The sequence below is a fragment of the Myxine glutinosa genome, chromosome 1 (genome assembly GCF_964187855.1).
Source record: "Myxine glutinosa chromosome 1, kmMyxGlut1.1, whole genome shotgun sequence".
In the NCBI taxonomy this organism is placed as follows: Eukaryota; Metazoa; Chordata; class Myxini; order Myxiniformes; family Myxinidae; genus Myxine; species Myxine glutinosa.
The window spans coordinates 138,109,036-138,132,743 of NC_136261.1; the positions used below are offsets into that span (position 1 = coordinate 138,109,036).

Consider the following 23,708-nt stretch of genomic DNA (forward strand, 5'->3'; position numbering starts at 1 on the left):
TGACAGCCACATCACTTGGTCAGTGTCATGTCCAAATATCAGCTTCCTTACTCAAAAGGTGCCTGAGTTAATGTAATGTAATTACTGTAATAAGATTACTGCAATTACTGTAATGATTACTGTAATTACTGTAATTACCGGAACTGTAATTACTGTAATTACCTCAGGTAATTACTGTAATGTAATTACTGTAATGTAATAAGAAATGTAATTAATTAAATAAGTACTTCACTAATCGTTAATAATGAAATAATTCCTGAATTCTCATTCGATTCACTTGACATTCGAATGTCCCCAAAACGTTGGAGCAAAACGTTGCAACAACGAAAGTGAAACGTTGTAGCGACGTTGTGGAAACGTTAGCAAAACACAACATTTGAATGTTCCCAAAACGTTGGAGCAAAACGTTGCAACAACGAAAGTGAAACGTTGTAGCGACGTTGTGGAAACGTTAGCACAACCCAACCTTTGAATGGTCCCAAACGTTTCGACAACAAATGGTCACAAGTCATTATCACATTGCAATGACCTCTAAACATTCCGAAACCAATATCCCATTAAAAAATCCCATTAAATCCTATTAAAATTCTCATTTAATAGCAATCCCAATAATTCCGACCATAATTGAAATAAACAACGTCAGAACTTCAACAAAGATATGCAACATCTTGGTTGGTCAACGTCTTTATACTCATTTTGCTTGTCTGTCTACTTTTATTTCCTGGTAACACCTGAATACTTTCGTTTCCTAGTACTGACAAACAAAAACTTTGAAACCACGTGGCAGTAATGACCACAGAACCCCCCTCCTATTTACATGCAATGGTTTGGTCCATTCGCAAAGCCAAAACGAACGACCACAAAACCACCCTCCTATTTGCATGGAATGGTTTGGTCCATTCGCAAAGCCAAAACGAACGACCACAGAACCACCCTCCTATTTGCATGGAATGGTTTGGTCCATTCGCAAAGCCAAAACGAACGACCACAGAACCACCCTCCTATTTACATGGAATGGTTTGGTCCATTCGCAAAGCCAAAACGAACGACCACAGAACCACCCTCCTATTTGCATGGAATGGTTTGGTCCATTCGCAAAGCCAAAACGAACGACTTGCGAGTACGGTGACCATACCTTGGGACCCCCTTGTCCGATTAATTTCAAACCTTGACAAATTTTCCATTCCTTCCCTTCCTGATCTTTCGATGTAGGGCTGGGTTCTTTTTTTAGGATCATGTTGCATCGAGCATTATTTTCCAAAACAGTGTGAACATTAACCCACACCAAAACCTCTGACATCCCACCATTAACACCTATTGTAAGCGTGCCGAATCAGTAAGCATCACCCCTTCTATGAGCCTCGACCAGAGGGTGGTTGTCACCCACAAACACTCGTCGCGAGCTGTTCCATTGTCTGTTGATTCCCATTCTGCTGTTTTTTGTCTCATAATCAAGATAAATTTGGAACAGCCCTTAAACTAACACCAAGCAGATCAATTTTTATATTTAAATATAAAATCATTTCCTCATTAATTCATAATCATAAAATCATTTAATCCATGTCACCCATGCTATTTATCTAGCAAATTTCGTCAAAAAAAACAGCACTGGTTCCGTGTCACCCATGCTATTTATCTAGCAAATTTCGTCAAAAAAAACAGCACTGGTTCCGTGTCACCCATGCTATTTATCTAGCAAATTTCGTCAAAAAACCCAGCACTGGTTCCGTGGAAGCGTCCTGCAAAACGCTTTGCTTCTCGCAAAACGTCCGCCAACGGGAAGTAAAGGGAGGGAAAAAGAGCGGGAGGAAGAGACAGGGTGCCGGAATGGACATGAGGGACAATGAGGGACAGTGAGGGAGTGTTGGTATGCAATTTTTTTTCCCAATCGCCATCTTTTACAGTAATTCTGGACCGGCATGAGGTGGGATTGTCTGTCATGAATTTATTTGTTGATCGAACGAGTTTTAGTTATGGCGGGAAAACTGAAAAAAAAATTCTCTATTTAAAACGGGTGTACACGATTGTACACGTGTACGGACCTTACCGAACCGGCAAACAAGTCGCTTCATGCACATCAGTGGTGCGTTTCTTCGTGGCGCGTGTCAGAAGAATTACACAGCGCAGGAAAAATACGTATTTACAGAAATCGTTAAAAAAAAACTCGGATAATCGCTAAAATCGTTGTGGCCGGTGTACCATATTGGAAATATATATATATATAAATATAATTCCGTTTCCCGGTTCCCTGTCGCTCGCCGAGCGCCGAGCAAGTCAAGTGCTTCGAACAAGTGCAAAAAAAAAGTAGTACTTTATACGTGTGCGGGTGGGTAAACGAGTGTACCGGCCTTACACGTCCTGGAAGCAAGCGGTCGCAAGGTGCACACTTGCTCCGTTTGCTTCCAGGTCACAGTAAGGCCCTTTAATAACCAGCGCAAAAATATGTATTTACAGAAATCATTTAGAAAAAAAAACGAATAAATTGCTACAGTCGTTTATCGAAATCCCATTCGTGATAGCTCACGCCACCTATATCGCGGCATCGGTGCGCAAAGAAGCCCCAGACCACCTGCTCCCCCATGTATGTACCCATAACTTCCAAGTTCGTAAATCATATTGGACCAAACAAGACACACTCACCTTTTAAAGACTTGTTTGTGTCCAGTTGATGTCAGCGGTGCCTCCAAGATTGTCAGGGAATTTGTACTGGGGGACTCACAGGACTCCAATGACCGGACACAGGTTACAAAAGGTCTAGTTTATTAAACTGTATTCACTTCATCCAATTACCAAAATGATACCGCATAATATAATGGATCAGGTTAACTCTTTTCGCTGGTCCTTCTCGTTCATCCGACACTCCCGTTCGGTCAGCGCTTCACGTAGCAAGTACTCTCGACTCCACGTTTGCTCTAGTTTATATGGACGAACTGGACTTAATCCTCTGTCCGCTGAAACGTTAATCCTTCTTCCGCTGATGCCCCGAGGTCATGTATTGCACCAAGCCCTGGCATCAACTCGCTCCCCTCCTGCTGTGATTTCCATTTACACAGTAGGAGGGTGCTCCAGCCTGGGGCTGTGACCAGGTGGACAAGAGATTACCATGTTCGGGCACATTCCTGACACTCATTTACGAACTCGGCTTTCACAGAGGTTGCAGGTAAAATGTATCTGCTTTGTTACCAGGTTAATTAATAAGTTACCAGTGCCAATTAATAAGTTACCAGTGCCAATTAATAAGTTACACTGAGTTACATTTCCACAGCGGCTTGCCACGCGACGTCCTTCTGGTCGTTGGCGAGACAGCAAGCCGAAACGTTCTCCCAAACCTTTCTCGCCGTACGTTCTGCGAGAGGCCTTCCGCGAAGGATACGCACCTCCCGCAGCACCTCCCTTGGGCGCAAGTGATCCAGGACCCGCGACAACTGCCAACCGATGGGCCGACAGGTCAACAGGCCCTGCTCCCGGGCGAACCCCTCAAACATCCGGAAATGCCCCGGACACGACCCGGAAAAAGGCCGAGACAGCGGGAGGGACCGCCCTTCCAACCGCGCGACGGACGGCCCCAGAAAGAAAAACAGAAAGTCCCGCGCCAGCCGGCGACCCGGGTCCTCAGACACGAATAACTCCATGAGAGTACACGCAAACGCAGACATACATACAAACACCGGGCAGGGGACACCCTTCCCACCCAAGGACGGGCTCATCTTCACGACCCTCCTACTCCTGCGCTCTGCTCGGGTACCCCAGAAGAAAGTGAAAATTATTCCTTCTAGAGCCCGTCCCACCGCAGGAGGAGGTGGGGAGATTCTCGCCAAATACAACAACTTACCGATCAAAACATTCTTGATAACTAAATTTCGCCCCTCCATGGTTAGGCGACGAGACCGCCAAGAAGCGACCTCCAATTCCAATCCCCCAATGACCGTTCGCCAGTTCTCAGCGGCCACGCCGCCTGGGTCAAAGCAGACCCCGAGGATCTTTAATCGATCTCTCCGCTCCGTGTACGGGCAAGGGGGGCCGGAGCCCGTCCTGTGCCGACCAAAGTGCATGACCTCACTCTTCTGAGGATTGATTTTAGAAGAGGAGGCCAACCCAAAACGCTCGCAGAGACCCACCAGTCTGCACATGGCGACTGCATCGGTGACGAACACCGACACATCGTCCATGTACAGACTCACCTTTAGGCGCTCCCCATGGGTTCCGGGAATCCACAACCCAGGGAAGGATGGGTCCGCTCGCAGTGCACAAGCAAACGGTTCAATACAAAGGACAAAAAGGACTGGTGACATTGGGCAGCCCTGCCTGACCCCAGAAGCGACTGGGAAGGCTCCCGAGAGGTGTCCGTTGACCAGAACACGGGCTTCAACGTCCCTATACATCAGGTCCACCCAATGCATCAAATTTGGCCCAAAGCCAAAACGGTCCAAAACGGCCATCATGTATTCATGTGACACTCTGTCGAAAGCCTTCTCCTGGTCCAAACTGACTATGCTCAGTGGGAGGCCTCTCTCCTCCGCTAGCTGGATCGCCTCTCGAACCAGGCCCAGGCTGTCGGACACTCTGCGTCCCGGAACAGCACAAGTCTGGTCCGGGTGCACGAGGTCCACCATGACACCGTGCACCCTCTTAGACAGCACCTTTGTTAGTATTTTGTAGTCGACATTCAACAAAGTGATCGGGCGCCAGTTGGACAGATCCTCCCGATCACCCTTCTTGTGCACGAGGTTTACGACGCCCCGGCGCATCGAATCTGGAAGCCTCGCAGAGGTGGCTAGCTCCCTCACTACCTGCAGATAGTCCTCGCCAAGGACGTGCCAAAGGCGGCGATAAAACTCCACGGGCAGGCCGTCGTCACCCGGGGTTTTATTCGCGGCCAAATCCCTAACAGCGGAGGTCAATTCCTCCAGGCTCACCGGCTCCTCCAATCGCTCCCGCTGTTCGGGGCTCAAAGGATTCCTCAGATGGCCGAGAACGTCGGCCATCTGGATTTGGTCAACCGGTCGTTTTTCAAAAAGCCTGGAGTAATAGTCCTCCACTGCTTCGGTAATTTGGTCCGGATCCGAAACACGGCCTCCCCCCACATTAACCTGGGCCAAACCGCCCCTCCGCCTGGCACATCGTTGAAAGAAGAATCTGGTACACCTTTCGTTCCGCTCCAATGCCTGCACCTTGCTCCGGAAGATGACGGCCCTCGCCCTGGCTTCGAGGAGGCTAAAAATCCTCCCCTTCACCCGGCGGATTTTCTCCGACACGTCCCTCCCTTCGCAAAGTTTCTTATGCAGGCGCTGGAGGTACGCCTGCATGCGCTTCAAACGCTCTCGTTTCCCCGCGGCCCTCATTCGCCCGGCCGTTCGGAAAAACCCTATGGTCCTACGTTTCACCTCCTCCCACCAGGCTGCCGAGGTAGGGAAGAGGCACCTGACCGTTTCCCACTCCCTATACTTCCGAACGTAGGCACGCACTAAACTGTCATCCTGCAAAAGGTGACAGTTAAGCTTCCAGAGTCCAAAACACCGGGGACGCACCCCATTTAATTCAATACCCAGAGACAAACGACAGTGATCTGAAAATGCCACCGCGTGAAGTACCAGGTCCGGGTCGCCAAAATTTGGTGTCAAAAGAATGTAATCAATCCTAGCCCGACTGGTACCAGCCGCATCGGTCCGGGTGACCTCATTCCTTTCCGCACCCGTGTCCCTCAACCTAAAATCCTGAACAAGCCCTTTAAGGGCCCGCGCCGATGACTCCAGGGGCAACCTGTCCAAACTTATATTAAAATCTCCCCCGACGATCACGGGGCCTGAGGTGGAGAGGAGGGGCCCCAACTGGCGCAGGAGCTCCACTCTTTCTCCCACCGTCGTTGGAGCGTACACATTGACCAAGGTCAGTGGGGTCGAGGAAACCACCACCCTGAGCACGGCCAATCGCCCCGGGATAATTTCTTCTAAACTAAGGACCTCGACATTCGGGCTCTTAATAAGGAACCCTAATCCTGCCGCCCTATTAGTGTAGCTGCCAGACCAATACGACTCTCCGTACCGCCAATTTGCACGGAGGTATCCATACTCACCGTGCGGAATATGGCATTCCTGCAACAGGCAGACATCCCATTCAAAATTGCGCAGTTCTTCAAAAATAGCGATCCTCCGGACCGTGGTACGGACTCCCCGTACATTTAAACTCGTTAGTTTAAAGCTCATAGGTGTTAGTGTATTAATCACCAACACTAGTGCAAACCACGAAAGGGGAGTCATAGGACTTATGAAGCTCCTCCCTCCTTGCCAAGACGCGACGAGCTACCATTCTTCCTCCCCCTGCGGTTCTTCCCGCAGCCGGGAGCCACGAGGGTGCCCGGGAGCCAGTCCCCATCTATGCAGACATTCTCCCCGGGTAGCAGGGAGAGGTCCTCCTGCTCGGGGGTCAAATAAATTACCCCCCCTCGCCCGCCACCCGGGGAAGAAAGCCACCAGTCCTCCTCGAGCAAACCCTCCTTGAGGCCCATGGCCACAGCTGCCCCCGGAGGAGGGGTGAGGTCAACGGGTGGGGAACGACTCACGGGGGAACGGGAACGTGAGCGTTCAGGGGAAGACGGCATTTGGGGCCTCCCCCGGAGACCTGCTGCGGCCAACCCCGACTGCGCCCCACCCCTACCACGAGCAGGCGATCCCCCAGGCCTGGATGGGTCGCTTGATGCACGGGGGGCTCTGCGCCCCACAGGGGTTTTCTTCTTTGATGTTCTTGTGTTCTTTCCCTGTGGGGCTTTGCCCAGAGGAGCTTTTCCTTTGTCCTGGCCCCTCCTCCGACGCTTCTTCTCGGTCCAATGACCCGGGTCACTATGCTCATAGCCGGAGGAGGAGCCATCACTTCCAGCCTCCGGCAGCGGGGTTTCTGGCACCGAGGATGTTTCTTCTGACCCCGCCACCGGAGCCACCATTCCTCGTGCATCCTCCCCTCCCACCGCAGTGGGCCCGACACCCGGCGAAGCCACATCCAGGTCCTGATCTAACCCTCCCTCCTCCATGTTCTCCTTTCCCTCCACCTCCCTCCCTTTACTTTCTACGGGGCGGGGGGCTGACACACACACAAACACATTAGTCCCCCCCCCCCCCGACCCCAGATGCAATACCCTCCCCTGTCCCTTGGGCAAACCCCTCCCCCACCCCTTGGGCAACCCCCTCCCCAGCCCCTTGGACAACCCCCTCCCCAGCCCCTTGGACAACCCCCTCCCCAGCCCCTTGGACAACCCCCTCCCCAGCCCCTTGGACAACCCCCTCCCCAGCCCCTCGGACAACCCCCCCCCCCAGCCCCTTGGACAAACCCCTCCCCCTCCCCAGCCCCTTGGACAACCCCCTCCCCAGCCCCTTGGGCAACCCCCTCCCCCACCCCTTGGGCAACCCCTTCCCCCATCCCTTGGGCAACCCCCTCCCCAGCCCCTTGGGCAACCCCCTCCCCAGCCCCTGGGGCAAACCCCTCCCCCACCCCTTGGGCAACCCCCTCCCCCACCCCTTGAGCAACCCCCTCCCCCACCCCTTGGGCAACACCCCCCCCAGTCCCTGGAGGCACACCGTCCCCTTTTCCTGTCCCTGGGGGCACACCGTCCCCTGTCCCTTGGGCAACACCCCCACTCCCGCCCGCAGCAGCACGCATCTTGCTCGCGTAACTCTGCGGGCAGGAGCGGAAAGTGTGCCCCGGCGCACCACAGAGGTTGCACCGCACCGCTTGGGTGCAGCGCTCCCTCAAATGTCCCAACTCGCCACACTGGGTGCAGATACTTGCTGTACACCCAGTAATCAAGTGGCCAAGTTGACCACATCGGCGGCACAATTTCGGCTGTCCCGCGTAAAAGACTTGGCCTCGGTCCATCCCAACCATTATTCCATTAGGGATATGGGTGGCCGTGCCGTCCTGCCTCGTCCGCAGCTTTACCCGGAACTGCCGAGAACCGGTCCAAATGCCGAGGCTGTTCCGGACGAGCCGTACTGGGCCTCGGATGTCCGCGTATCGACTGAGCCAAACCTTGACATCATAGTCACTCACGCCTTCGTTGTACAGGTGGACGGTCACGACTCTCTCCTGTGTTTCTGAGAGAGCCTCGACCGCCCAGTCTGCCAGTTTCCCAGCAGACCGAGCGGTAGCCCACCGGCGCCAGAACTCGGCAAGTCCCTGCCCTGTTTGGAAGGACACGTCGAAGCCACGGGCGAGGGAGATCAGGCAGAAAAAGTCAACAGCCTTGAACCCCAGCACACCCAACAATACATCTTTCCCGAATCTATCTCCAGCCGGCACACTGCAATCCACATCAATCAACCGAAACCGGACACAATTATGGCGCCTGCTCGCCATGCCGGGGTTCTGGGAGGGGCGGAGGACAACACTCGGGGTGGGGGGAGGGGGGGAGGGAGGGACGGGAGACGAAGGGGGGCACAAGACTCCCCCCTGTCTGGTGGGCAACGCCCCCCAAACAGGAGGAAGATGGGGGAAAGCAGGGAGGGAAAAGACGAACGAAAATGCAGGACAAACAAGCAATAATCAAAGCAATAATCAAAGCAATAAGTAAATAATAAGAAATGCAAACACAGTAAAATACAGGAAACGAAAACACCGGCAGAGAAACAAAACTCGTTCACTCGTGACGGCGCCTCGCATCCGGAAACAAGCACAGCTGCGACAACCAGGAATTTTATGGCCGAGGCCTTTTTTATGATAAAAAAGGTAAAAAAAACACGCTCAAAATACAATCAATAAATCCATCACCATCACCACCACACAAGAACCCAGAAAAATCAAACCATTAATAAACCCATCACCATCACCACCACACAAGAACCCAGAAAAATCAAAAACCAAGAAATCAAAAGCCAGGAAACCAGATATCAAACAATAAATAAAGAGAGAAAGCAAACCAAAAGATCAAGAAAACGCAAGAAAGCAAGGTTCAAAAACCAAAATGAAAATCAAATCAAATTCAATAAACCATAAATCATAAAAACCAAAGTCCGTCATCCCTATCCCAAACCCCCAAAAACCCCTCTCCCACCCCAGGCAGCAGACACCTAACTCTAACTAACCAAAGGGGAGGGAGAAAGGAAAGAAGACCCTATCCCCCCTCCCACCCCCCCGAAAACAACCAAAGAAGGGACACCTTAAAACAATAAGGGTCAAGGGACCTTTTTTCCTTTGCATACCGAAATCAACAACCGGCTGCTAACCGCAGCCGGGAACATGCAGCCACAAACACGTTGAGGGCTCGACCCACCGCTGGAAATAATAATGAAAGAAAATAAAAATCAAACCAAGGCAAAATCAAGATAAAACAAAAGGAAACCCAACTGCCCCCACCCTCCCCAGGCCGCGCCCAGGAGGGCCCACCCGGAAGATGCCCCACAAGGAAGGCCCCGGCTCCCTGAGCTGCCCACGAGGCGTGAGTGTCCCAATGAGAATCACCGCCCGACAGGGCCCGCAAGCACACCTGCCGGAGCACCCCCAACCTTTCCAAGCCCGGGCGGCAAGCTCGGTCAGGGACTACGGCTGCACATGACTGTCGCCCGCACATTTGGAAGTAACCTCCCGCGGGACCCCCCCCTTCACCACGGAAAAGCCCGGCCGTATTCTCCGCTCCAGGGAGGGCTTTACGACACACCTGACGCATCGTTGCGGCCAGCACCCCGCCCCGTCGCCCGCAGGCTGTCGCCAAGCCTGTACCTTTGGAGGCAGGATTGGGCCATGCCCCATATCTGCCCAGGATCCAACCATACCCTGGTATAGAAACCTCTGGTTCTCGCTCGCCACAAGACGGTCTTGATTATACAGACCGTTCTCCAGGCCTGCCTCCATTTGCGGACAGGCACTGGTTGTGGTAGGAGCCCGCTAAACGCAAAGACGTCCCGTCTGACCATCACCAGCCAAGGCACATAGCATTCGAGGAGGCCAGCCGCAAGCGACCAGACCCCCTCGGCGACAGGGCAGTCCCAAAGGACATGCCTGACGGTTTCGTCCCCTGTGCATCGGGGTCGGGGACACTGGACCGACACGTTCAGGCCCCTCTGGAACTGAAACACCCGGACCGGAAGACACTCATGGGTGGCTTGCCACGCGACGTCCTTCTGGTCGTTGGCGAGACAGCAAGCCGAAACGTTCTCCCAAACCTTTCTCGCCGTACGTTCTGCGAGAGGCCTTCCGCGAAGGATACGCACCTCCCGCAGCACCTCCCTTGGGCGCAAGTGATCCAGGACCCGCGACAACTGCCAACCGATGGGCAGACAGGTCAACAGGCCCTGCTCCCGGGCGAACCCCTCAAACATCCGGAAATGCCCCGGACACGACCCGGAAAAAGGCCGAGACAGCGGGAGGGACCGCCCTTCCAACCGCGCGACGGACGGCCCCAGAAAGAAAAACAGAAAGTCCCGCGCCAGCCGGCGACCCGGGTCCTCAGACACGAATAACTCCATGAGAGTACACGCAAACGCAGACATACATACAAACACCGGGCAGGGGACACCCTTCCCACCCAAGGACGGGCTCATCTTCACGACCCTCCTACTCCTGCGCTCTGCTCGGGTACCCCAGAAGAAAGTGAAAATTATTCCTTCTAGAGCCCGTCCCACCGCAGGAGGAGGTGGGGAGATTCTCGCCAAATACAACAACTTACCGATCAAAACATTCTTGATAACTAAATTTCGCCCCTCCATGGTTAGGCGACGAGACCGCCAAGAAGCGACCTCCAATTCCAATCCCCCAATGACCGTTCGCCAGTTCTCAGCGGCCACGCCGCCTGGGTCAAAGCAGACCCCGAGGATCTTTAATCGATCTCTCCGCTCCGTGTACGGGCAAGGGGGGCCGGAGCCCGTCCTGTGCCGACCAAAGTGCATGACCTCACTCTTCTGAGGATTGATTTTAGAAGAGGAGGCCAACCCAAAACGCTCGCAGAGACCCACCAGTCTGCACATGGCGACTGCATCGGTGACGAACACCGACACGTCGTCCATGTACAGACTCACCTTTAGGCGCTCCCCATGGGTTCCGGGAATCCACAACCCAGGGAAGGATGGGTCCGCTCGCAGTGCACAAGCAAACGGTTCAATACAAAGGACAAAAAGGACTGGTGACATTGGGCAGCCCTGCCTGACCCCAGAAGCGACTGGGAAGGCTCCCGAGAGGTGTCCGTTGACCAGAACACGGGCTTCAACGTCCCTATACATCAGGTCCACCCAATGCATCAAATTTGGCCCAAAGCCAAAACGGTCCAAAACGGCCATCATGTATTCATGTGACACTCTGTCGAAAGCCTTCTCCTGGTCCAAACTGACTATGCTCAGTGGGAGGCCTCTCTCCTCCGCTAGCTGGATCGCCTCTCGAACCAGGCCCAGGCTGTCGGACACTCTGCGTCCCGGAACAGCACAAGTCTGGTCCGGGTGCACGAGGTCCACCATGACACCGTGCACCCTCTTAGACAGCACCTTTGTTAGTATTTTGTAGTCGACATTCAACAAAGTGATCGGGCGCCAGTTGGACAGATCCTCCCGATCACCCTTCTTGTGCACGAGGTTTACGACGCCCCGGCGCATCGAATCTGGAAGCCTCGCAGAGGTGGCTAGCTCCCTCACTACCTGCAGATAGTCCTCGCCAAGGACGTGCCAAAGGCGGCGATAAAACTCCACGGGCAGGCCGTCGTCACCCGGGGTTTTATTCGCGGCCAAATCCCTAACAGCGGAGGTCAATTCCTCCAGGCTCACCGGCTCCTCCAACCGCTCCCGCTGTTCGGGGCTCAAAAGATTCCTCAGATGGCCGAGAACGTCGGCCATCTGGATTTGGTCAACCGGTCGTTTTTCAAAAAGCCTGGAGTAATAGTCCTCCACTGCTTCGGTAATTTGGTCCGGATCCGAAACACGGCCTCCCCCCACATTAACCTGGGCCAAACCGCCCCTCCGCCTGGCACATCGTTGAAAGAAGAATCTGGTACACCTTTCGTTCCACTCCAATGCCTGCACCCTGCTCCGGAAGATGACGGCCCTCGCCCTGGCTTCGAGGAGGCTAAAAATCCTCCCCTTCACCCGGCGGATTTTCTCTGACACGTCCCTCCCTTCGCAAAGTTTCTTATGCAGGCGCTGGAGGTACGCCTGCATGCGCTTCAAACGCTCTCGTTTCCCCGCGGCCCTCATTCGCCCGGCCGTTCGGAAAAACCCTATGGTCCTACGTTTCACCTCCTCCCACCAGGCTGCCGAGGTAGGGAAGAGGCACCTGACCGTTTCCCACTCCCTATACTTCCGAACGTAGGCACGCACTAAACTGTCATCCTGCAAAAGGTGACAGTTAAGCTTCCAGAGTCCAAAACACCGGGGACGCACCCCATTTAATTCAATACCCAGAGACAAACGACAGTGATCTGAAAATGCCACCGCGTGAAGTACCAGGTCCGGGTCGCCAAAATTTGGTGTCAAAAGAATGTAATCAATCCTAGCCCGACTGGTACCAGCCGCATCGGTCCGGGTGACCTCATTCCTTTCCGCACCCGTGTCCCTCAACCTAAAATCCTGAACAAGCCCTTTAAGGGCCCGCGCCGATGACTCCAGGGGCAACCTGTCCAAACTTATATTAAAATCTCCCCCGACGATCACGGGGCCAGAGGTGGAGAGGAGGGGCCCCAACTGGCGCAGGAGCTCCACTCTTTCTCCCACCGTCGTTGGAGCGTACACATTGACCAAGGTCAGTGGGGTCGAGGAAACCACCACCCTGAGCACGGCCAATCGCCCCGGGATAATTTCTTCTAAACTAAGGACCTCGACATTCGGGCTCTTAATAAGGAACCCTAATCCTGCCGCCCTGTTAGTGTAGCTGCCGGACCAATACGACTCTCCGTACCGCCAATTTGCACGGAGGTATCCATACTCACCGTGCGGAATATGGCATTCCTGCAACAGGCAGACATCCCATTCAAAATTGCGCAGTTCTTCAAAAATAGCGATCCTCCGGACCGTGGTACGGACTCCCCGTACATTTAAACTCGTTAGTTTAAAGCTCATAGGTGTTAGTGTATTAATCACCAACCCTAGTGCAAACCACGAAAGGGGAGTCATAGGACTTATGAAGCTCCTCCCTCCTTGCCAAGACGCGACGAGCTACCATTCTTCCACCCCCTGCGGTTCTTCCCGCAGCCGGGAGCCACGAGGGTGCCCGGGAGCCAGTCCCCATCTATGCAGACATTCTCCCCGGGTAGCAGGGAGAGGTCCTCCTGCTCGGGGGTCAAATAAATTACCCCCCCTCGCCCGCCACCCGGGGAAGAAAGCCACCAGTCCTCCGCGAGCAAACCCTCCTTGAGGCCCATGGCCACAGCTGCCCCCGGAGGAGGGGTGAGGTCAACGGGTGGGGAACGACTCACGGGGGAACGGGAACGTGAGCGTTCAGGGGAAGACGGCATTTGGGGCCTCCCCCGGAGACCTGCTGCGGCCAACCCCGACTGCGCCCCACCCCTACCACGAGCAGGCGATCCCCCAGGCCTGGATGGGTCGCTTGATGCACGGGGGGCTCTGCGCCCCACAGGGGTTTTCTTCTTTGATGTTCTTGTGTTCTTTCCCTGTGGGGCTTTGCCCAGAGGAGCTTTTCCTTTGTCCTGGCCCCTCCTCCGACGCTTCTTCTCGGTCCATTCTCCCGGGTCACTTTGCTCATAGCCGGAGGAGGAGCCATCACTTCCAGCCTCCGGCAGCGGGGTTTCTGGCACCGAGGATGTTTCTTCTGGCACCGAGGATGTTTCTTCTGACCCCGCCACCGGAGCCACCATTCCTCGTGCATCCTCCCCTCCCACCGCAGTGGGCCCGACACCCGGCGAAGCCACATCCAGGTCCTGATCTAACCCTCCCTCCTCCATGTTCTCCTTTCCCTCCACCTCCCTCCCTTTACTTTCTACGGGGCGGGGGGCTGACACACACACAAACACATTAGTCCCCCCCCCCCCGACCCCAGATGCAATACCTTCCCCTGTCCCTTGGGCAAACCCCTCCCCCACCCCTTGGGCAACCCCCTCCCCAGCCCCTTGGACAACCCCCTCCCCAGCCCCTTGGACAACCCCCTCCCCAGCCCCTTGGACAACCCCCTCCCCAGCCCCTTGGACAACCCCCTCCCCAGCCCCTTGGACAACCCCCCCCCAGCCCCTTGGACAACCCCCCCCCCCCAGCCCCTTGGACAACCCCCTCCCCCTCCCCAGCCCCTTGGACAACCCCCTCCCCAGCCCCTTGGGCAACCCCCTCCCCCACCCCTTGGGCAACCCCTTCCCCCATCCCTTGGGCAACCCCCTCCCCAGCCCCTTGGGCAACCCCCTCCCCCACCCCTTGGGCAACCCCCTCCCCCACCCCTTGGGCAACCCCCTCCCCCACCCCTTGGGCAACCCCCTCCCCCACCCCTTGAGCAACCCCCTCCCCCACCCCTTGGGCAACCGCCTCCCCCACCCCTTGAGCAACCCCCTCCCCCACCCCTTGGGCAACACCCCCCCCAGTCCCTGGAGGCACACCGTCCCCTTTCCCTGTCCCTGGAGGCACACCGTCCCCTTTTCCTGTCCCTGGGGGCACACCGTCCCCTGTCCCTTGGGCAACACCCCCACTCCCGCCCGCAGCAGCACGCATCTTGCTCGCGTAACTCTGCGGGCAGGAGCGGAAAGTGTGCCCCGGCGCACCACAGAGGTTGCACCGCACCGCTTGGGTGCAGCGCTCCCTCAAATGTCCCAACTCGCCACACTGGGTGCAGATACTTGCTGTACACCCAGTAATCAAGTGGCCAAGTTGACCGCATCGGCGGCACAATTTCGGCTGTCCCGCGTAAAAGACTTGGCCTCGGTCCATCCCAACCATTATTCCATTAGGGATATGGGTGGCCGTGCCGTCCTGCCTCGTCCGCAGCTTTACCCGGAACTGCCGAGAACCGGTCCAAATGCCGAGGCTGTTCCGGACGAGCCGTACTGGGCCTCGGATGTCCGCGTATCGACTGAGCCAAACCTTGACATCATAGTCACTCACGCCTTCGTTGTACAGGTGGACGGTCACGACTCTCTCCTGTGTTTCTGAGAGAGCCTCGACCGCCCAGTCTGCCAGTTTCCCAGCAGACCGAGCGGTAGCCCACCGGCGCCAGAACTCGGCAAGTCCCTGCCCTGTTTGGAAGGACACGTCGAAGCCACGGGCGAGGGAGATCAGGCAGAAAAAGTCAACAGCCTTGAACCCCAGCACACCCAACAATACATCTCTACCAAATCTATCTCCGGCCGGCACACTGCAAGCCACATCAATCAACCGAAACCGGACACAATTATGGCGCCTGCTCGCCATGCCGGGGTTCTAGGAGGGGCGGAGGACAACACTCGGGGTGGGGGGGGAGGGGGGAGGGAGGGACGGGAGACGAAGGGGGGCACAAGACTCCCCCCCTGTCTGGTGGGCAACGCCCCCCAAACAGGAGGAAGATGGGGGAAAGCAGGGAGGGAAAAAGACGAACGAAAATGCAGGACAAACAAGCAATAATCAAAGCAATAATCAAAGCAATAAGTAAATTATAAGAAATGCAAACACAGTAAAATACAGGAAACGAAAACACCGGCAGAGAAACAAAACTCGTTCACTCGTGACGACGCCTCGCATCCGGAAACAAGCACAGCTGCGACAACCAGGAAGCTATCGCAGAGGACCCGAGCAATAGTGGTCTCCTGATATGCCTGCACAGCTAGCTTATAAAGCCAAAAGGGGCGGAACCAATATAACGAGCCGAAACCCGTGGAACATCCACGGAAGGGAGGATGTGGTGTATGGATAGAATGTACCATTATGGATGGCATCGGGGATTTGCTTGTCCGAGTAAGAGTTAGGAAGAAAGATGAGAATGAAGAGTGTGTAGCGGTTACCGCTGGATGCACACAATCGCCTTGCACCGGCCAGAACACGGCCAGACGCGCCTCTCCCGGGCATGCCCGGACTCACTGTTCCCGGGCACGCCCGAACCTCCCGGGCACGCCCGGTCTCGCCTTTCCCGGGCATGCCCGCTCTCGCCTTTCCAGGGCTCGCCCAGAGCATCCGGGCATGCCCGCTATCGCCTTTTCAGGGCTCGCCCAGAGCGCCCGGGCATGCCCGCTATCGCCTTTCCAGGGCTCGCCCAGAGCGTCCGGGCATGCCCGCTATCGCCTTTCCAGGGCTCGTCCAGAGCGCCCGGGCACGCCCAGCCTCGACTTGCCAGGCCGCAGCCAAACACGCCCGGGCAGGTCCAGACTCGCCTTTCCAAGGCTCGCCCTTGACACCCGGGCATGCCCGGTATAGCTTTTGCCGGGCAAACATCCCGACATAAATGTGTATATATATTGCTGCCCGATAAACGGGCTTGTCAGAATACCTGAGCTGTTTTGTTTCAATAAAGCAACTCGGACGAATTCCGTCTTTGGTCGCGTCAATTCTTTCGACTCGCGTTGGAGCGCAGTTCCTTCAAGTGCGTATATGAACAACGTATTTATTGCAATCTACTTAAATGACAACGCTACGATATACTTTTGAAAAATGAATGGATTCGTAATAGGAATCAGCCAGCCGCAGCCAAATATCACGTACCGTCTCGAAGTCAATGCCATCCTTTTATCTCTTCGTATACAACTCACTGATTTCTACCTTATCGTGAACAGGGTAAAGCCTGCTTTGATAATCATGAACGGTGGCAGATGCAGGAGTTGGTGAAACGAAGGGGGAGGGGGGCTGATCATGACCTACCCTACGCCACATGGCCTATGCCATTTGTTGAGATCATGGCCACAACGGAAACACAACAACTGGATAGGTAGGGCCTAGGCCTATGCCTACTTTTCGTCACTCGGCGATGGCGTCGTATCGGCAGTTAATCGGATGCTTTTGGGCCCCAAAGTCGACTAATTCAGATTTTTCGAGTATGGCTGTACGTGATAAACAAAGGGCGCGGTTGGAAGAAATTATGGTAATTTCTTATCGCGGTGTACGCTAACCTGATGAGGTTAGCGTACACCGCGATCGATGACACCAGCACAAATGCATGCTCTGGATTGTCCACTCAGTGGACGGCTTGCTTTCGCCTTCGCCTGTCCAATCAGCGGACGGCTTGCTTCGCCTTCACCCAGCAGACGCCAATAAGATGGCGTCGTATCGGCAGTTAATCGGATGCTTTTGGGCCCCAACGTCGGCTAATTCAGATTTTTCGAGTATGGCTGTACGTGATAAACAAAGAGCGCGGTTCGTAGATCGTAAATCCATTAGTGCCGTGGGCATCGGGTCACTGGGTGCGGCGTAAAAGGGATAACAAAGTCGAGTCCTTACGCTATTATTATATAGATTATCTCTGACGGGGACTAATGATTTGTCCCACAGGCTACACATACAATATATGGGGTTTTAAGCCCAGTGTTCCCAGCATCACGAACCATCAGTTCAGATAAGAATGCGAAACAAGCCAACAAAGTTTAAAGTAGAATTTCAATATGCTTTACAAAATGTTGGTGGTAAGAAAAGTAAAATTATGTAAAAAGTAACTACCCAAAAAGCTGATTTTAGGACAGCTATTCGCCGACGCCTCCGTCGTGCGAAGTCCTTTCTGGGAACTTCTGAGCTCCTCACGACATACAAAGCTTCCATCTGCACCTTGATGGAATACTGCTCTTCCCTCTGGGCTGGTGCACCTGCCTCACACCTAGCTCGGCTTCACGCGGTTGAATCCAAAGCTTTCAGAATCATTGCAATCTCACGTGATGAAGCTGATTTTGAGGGCCTTTCACTCACTCACCGCAGGCAGGTTGGTGGTCTTTCTGTCTTCTACCGACTCCTCTCCGGCCGAGCACCCCCTGCTCTATCTGTGCTCTGTCCCCCAAATATTCCTACGGGTCGCACAAGATCTTCCAGCAACCCTCTTCTGGTGAAACTGCCAAAATCAAGACTCTCTGCGCACCTTCACTCTTTCATGCCTCTTTTTTTCCACCTCTGGAACAAACTCCCTCACTCTATTCAATCCCACTCCTCCCTCCAGGTCTTTAAAACAGCTGTTCACCACCATCTCTTATCTTCCCCCATCCAAAACCTTGATCTTTTCTACCCCTGTTATTACAAACCAGATACACTTCTTTCCTGAAATTCCTAGTAGTGTCCATTTGTTTTATACCATGTACTCCCCCCCCCCCCCCTCCCACCCTCCAGCCCTCTCCCTTCCACAGATCTCTCAATGTCCCTGTTCTCTACTATTGTGCTTGTGTGCTTCCCCCTCTCTTTCCCCCTCTTGTCTCCTGCTCCCTTTATTGTTTTATTGTTTGTTTTTGTGTTTGATGTGTTAGCTCTTACACGAGCCTCAACTTTGTATACAAAAAAAGCTAAAAAAAAAACTTTTAAAAAACAATTTATGAGGCTGCTTGAATTTTGTGGGGAGGCGGCACGCCCCACGTTTGAGCATGACCTGAAGAATGCTCAATCACCAAGAGTCTGAATACTCATGTAGGGAACTCCCTGCAGAAGGTACCCATTGCAACACCATAGTTGTCTTAAAGGAGTTTGGGGTCTGATTTGGTCATAAATATTGGCAGGAACCAATTTGCATTTGGCTTTAAAGGTTATCAGATTAATTTTAAAATCGTTATGTTTGTACACTGGGAGCCAGTGAATTGTTGTGATTTATTGGAGTGATGTGATCGGATTTCTAAGCTTAAACGACAAGCTTGGATATCATATATGGAATGGGTTCTAACGGCTTAAGAAAAGAAGCTGACAACTTGCTAATAGTGAGTTGCACTAATCCGAGCACTATGTTGAGAAAGTGAACCTGTTTCAGATGTCCTTGGATTTAAGTACCGTAAAGATTACAGTATGTAGTAAACTTGTCATTGTAAATTTGTTGATATGATGGTTTAAAAATCCTTTTTTCTTCTGCAACAAAACTGCACTTGTTATTTAACGTCTATCTCACGGAAAATAAAGTCCAAATGAAGTAGCTTGAGAATGCTACCAATTAAACTATCCTGTTGGCCTTGGGAGTTTTGATTAATTTCCCAAATAGTTAGGTCTAGGACTTTGCATTCTGGATTTCATGCCCGGCCTGGTAAATTTTTTGTCAATTTATCTTTGGCTGAAAATTTGTAGGTTCGTTTTTGTCGTATTGCTCCTATTAACCCCGTTACCACATATGCTTTTGACAGTAGCTACTCTCCTGTCTTGATAAAATATTTCTTACTCTTGATAAATGGACCATTGACCAAAAGGATGATGTGTAAAATGTTGACAAAGACCAATTTCTGTGATAAAATTGTTCCACCTAAAAATTGTTTGACTAAGGTGACAAGATCGACCTAGGGTTCGAGGCTTACTGTGATTAACTACTGTCATTTTATTTTCTTTCTTTCAGCTTGAAACTGTGTTGAAGGTTAAAATCGACCCGTCGCAAACATGACTGAGAAGTTTGTCGCTGATGAAGAGCAACAATGTCTGATGTCTGAGGGTCCCGAAGGAGATCCAAATGAGTGTTTAAACCCTCGTTCAATGATACTGGACTCTGAGCGAGGCTTGTCAGTACGAGGTTGCGTCTTGATCGCAGTAGGTCTGATATTGATTTGTCTAGTTTCTGCCACAATTGCCTACTTATCGGGCATCTCTGCGTATACATTCACTGACCTTCGTGTCCCTTGTGGGTCCATACGTGGTTTGCATACATCTATGGGATACTCATTTCTAGGTGTACCATATGCACAGTACCCAGCACGTTGGACTGCCCCGCAATACCCTGTATCGTGGAATGACACTTACTTCGCCACCAAGCAAGGCCCAGCATGCCCCCAACTCGCACGACCTAAAACCTCAGAAAAATGCCTTTTCATTAATGTTTGGAGCCCCACAATGAGTCGGGATGCACTTCTTCCTGTGGTGGTGTGGTTTCACGTGGCTCACTCATGGTGGGCAGTGGTGCAGATCCTGGCGCAAGGCCCTGGGACTCGCTCGCCTTTGAAACCCAAACTGTGTATGTAAGTTTTAACTACCGACTGGGCATTTTTGGATTCTTGGCCCTCAAAGAGCTCAGTGAAAAGAGCGAAACAGGTACTTCAGGTAAGCACAAAATAGCAATTTGATTGAATACACTTTTGCTAATACAATATTATTACATCAACATTATTGTGATTTATGAAAACAACTTATTGCCAAAAACTACCTGATGATGCTGCACGTTGATGCCTTTGATTGTCAAAGCCTATTTTGCAGATTTATGAGGTGTACCCAAGTTGGGCCACCTTTGATGCATCATAGCATGGACGCCTTAAAATGCAGCTCTCATGGAAAAAAGTCTATACAAAATACATTTTAGAGCCAACATACAGATAAATTAATTTTTCTTTAAAAAAAACCCCCAAAATACTAACATTTGGGTTAAAACAAAAGTGGAAACGCACACACTCCTCCCCCCCCCCCCCCACCCTCCTCCTCCCCCCCCCCACCCCCCCAAAAAAACACCCCTGCTCTCTTTTATTCCTATTGACTCCATTTCCAGCCCCTTTCACCTTTCCGCTACTTGTAGTCATGAGTGGTGTCCCTAAATGTATTTTCAACTATGATCCTTGTCAGCCTTTTTTCTGAATCGTGTACAAGGTTGCAGGTAAATTTGATCGTTATGTAACTTTATATATCTCCAGTTTTTTTATACAGCATTGCCTTTTTTTCCAGTGTCTAAGGCTCGTGGCTGGAGTTGAAAGACAATCCACGCACACACACACACACACACACACACACCACACACACATACATGACTTTCACACACACATACACATCTTGATTTTAGACAAACGCTCAGCTTTGGATAAGTGACATCACTTTCCAGTGATGTACCAGTGAATCCATCTTTATGATCAATGAAGCGTTACATTATGCAAATTACTGAAACCATTGGTTTTGTTTGGGTCGAGTGTTATTCACAATGAGACACCCCAAAAAATCTGATCGTATGTCAAATAATAGAAAGGTTTAATCAAGCCCGTCCGAACGCACCGTATGTCAGAACGCATGGTAATCAAGCATTACGTTACACAAATTACTAAAAAAAATTAAAATAGCGTTACATAATTTTTGAACAGCCTCATATTGGGGTTAAGCAATCCGTGATGGTGTGACGACGAATCGTCTCGTTCTGATGTAACCGTGGGGAGGGTGACATGGATGAGAGGTGTCAAGTTAATCTTCGAATATCGCATTAAATGTGTTTCCAATCGACCCGTTACCAGATTTTGTTGCAGGTTGTGACCACAATGCGGTCATGTGACCACAGTGCAGCCATTCTTATTATATAGTGGCGAGGTATTTTGCCATGGCATATTTTCCTCAGTTTTCTAGATACTAGTACACCCGCTGACTACGGTAGGGTCATTCCTTTTTGGGGTATATAGTTTACAGTCAATCTATGGTCGGGTCTCAAGAACATTGGGTGTGTGTTCATTTACCAAGTTTCTTGTGGAGAGATCGCCAAGTAGTTTAAGCATTCGAGCAAGCACTCCATTCAAAACCGTTAAGGAACGGCTGGCTTGGCGCTAGCTAGCAGCTTGGTAAAGGAGCGCAGGAGCGAGTTTCAAAAGTTCGCTACGAAAAACAGGAAGCGGCAGGCGGCAGGAAGGGTCATGTTATTACCCCAACCCTTGTGGGGTATATGGAGTACAGTAGATCTTCGCTCATTTCTGTAAGGAAAACGAACTCACAGATGTCGGGATTCCTCCAAATTTCTTTATTTAGTGTTAAAAACAGCATTATCGACTGTTTAAAAGGCTAATCAAACGTGTTTGTGGTTTATAATATTTTCACTTCTGATGGAGGCTGTTGGGCCGTTTCTCCCATGAAAACGCCACGATAAGCTTTTTATAAACGTTGACTCGACGTTTGTTCAAGGAGGAAAAATCCCTTGGGGAGGTGGGATATTATTGGTATTAATATTGTTTTGTAATAACATTAATATTATGCTATTAATATTATCGTTAGTTTTGTTATTTGAAGCGGCCTTGGAAAAACGCCACGATAAAGCTAACTTAACATTTTATGCTATTAATATTAATTATGCTATTAATATTATCGCTAATATGACCCGACTGCAAAGCCGCAATGAGCCAATGAAGCCAAAGCCTCTTGCCACTATTTTACCCGTCCCTATGGCATCAGTAGGTTAGGTAGTTGGTAGTTGGTAGTAGGTAGGTGTAGTAGGTACCGTACCTAGTTCAAAATGACACCATTTGCATTCTGGATGAGATTAAAATTTATCAAATTTACTTCTTGATTAATTCGGTGAATTCCGTCTCAACTTCGGATATTTCCGGCCGTGAAAAACTATCCCCTAAGGCCGCGAGATTTCTAAAAAAGAATTCTTTGTCAATTTTAGAATATTTGACGCCGTTTTCAGCCTCCGAAACGCGATAATAAGCTTTTTTGAAATATTTTTTCAAATGCTCGAATCTCATTGGTTCCGGTAATTGGTGACGATTTTCGTTGAAGATAACCAGGGCCCGTGTGGGCTCGGGGAACGAGGTTGGTCTTAAAGTATTTTAATTACAAATTAGAGGTGCATAAGATTGTGAATCAAACAAAGACGGGTGAAACAAACTCCTATTGAACTTTTTCTCAAATTTTTTTAGGCATATTTCCGCATCCGCAAGATGGCGGCCTCCATGGAGCGATTTGGTGCGTCAAAGCTTCAAAATTCTCAAAGGATCCAGCAAAATCTGGCTTTTCAACATAATACGTACATGTTCATTCACAACACCGGCTTCGCCGGCTATAATAATTATGCTATAATAATTATAATTAATTAATGATGCTAATATGCTACTAGTACCCGACTGCAAAGCCGCAATGAGCCGGCGAAGCCAAAGCCCCTTGCCACTATTTTACCCATCACTATGGCATCAGTAGGTTAGGTAGCTGGTAGTAGGTAGGTATAGTAGGTACCGTACCAAGTTCAAAATGACACCATTTGCATTCTGGATGAGATTAAAATATATAAAATTTCCTTCTTGAATAATTCGGTGAATTCCGTCTCAACTTCGGATATTTCCGGCTGTGAAAAACTATCCCCGACGGCCGCGAGATTTCAAAAAAATAATTCTTCGTCAATTTTAGAATATTTGACGCCGTTTTCAGCCTCCGAAACGTGGTAATAAGCTTTTTTAAAATATTTTTTCAAATGCTCGAATCTCATTGGTTCCGGTTTGGTGATGATTTTCATTGAAGATAACCAGGGCCCATGTGGGCCTGGGGAACGAGGTTGGTCTTAAAGTATTTTAATTACAAATTAGAGGTGCATAAGATTGTGAATCAAACAAAAACGGGTGAAACAAACTCCTATTGAACTTTTTCGCAATTTTTTTAATGCATTCTTCCGCATCCGGAAGATGGCGGCCTCCATTGAGTGATTTGGTTTTTGAAATATTTTTTCAATTTGCTCGAATCTCATTGGTTCCGGTGTTTGGTGACGATTTTCGTTGAAGATAGCCAGGCCCGTGCGGGCCGAGGTTGGTCTTAAAGTATTTTAATTACAAATTAGAGGTGCATAAGATTGTGAATCAAAAAAAGACGGGTGAAACAAACTCCTATTGAACTTTTTTCAATTTGTTATGCATACTTCTGCATCCGCAAGATGGCGGCCTCCATGGAGAGATTTGATGCGTCAAAGCTTCGAAATTCTCAAGGGATCCAGCAAAATCTGGCTTTTCAACATAATAC

General features: G+C 51.3%; 1 protein-coding gene across 1 annotated transcript in view; it reads left to right on the plus strand.

Annotated features, from left to right (window-relative positions):
• The window catches only part of LOC137428900 (neurotactin-like), a 106,076-nt gene that overhangs the window by 53,134 nt on the left and 29,234 nt on the right, over positions 1–23,708 (plus strand). Inside the window, 2 exon segments of the mRNA XM_068118797.2 lie at positions 19,369–19,896; positions 19,899–20,063. Coding sequence (XP_067974898.2) covers positions 19,410–19,896; positions 19,899–20,063 — 652 coding nt within the window. The 5' untranslated portion in view covers positions 19,369–19,409.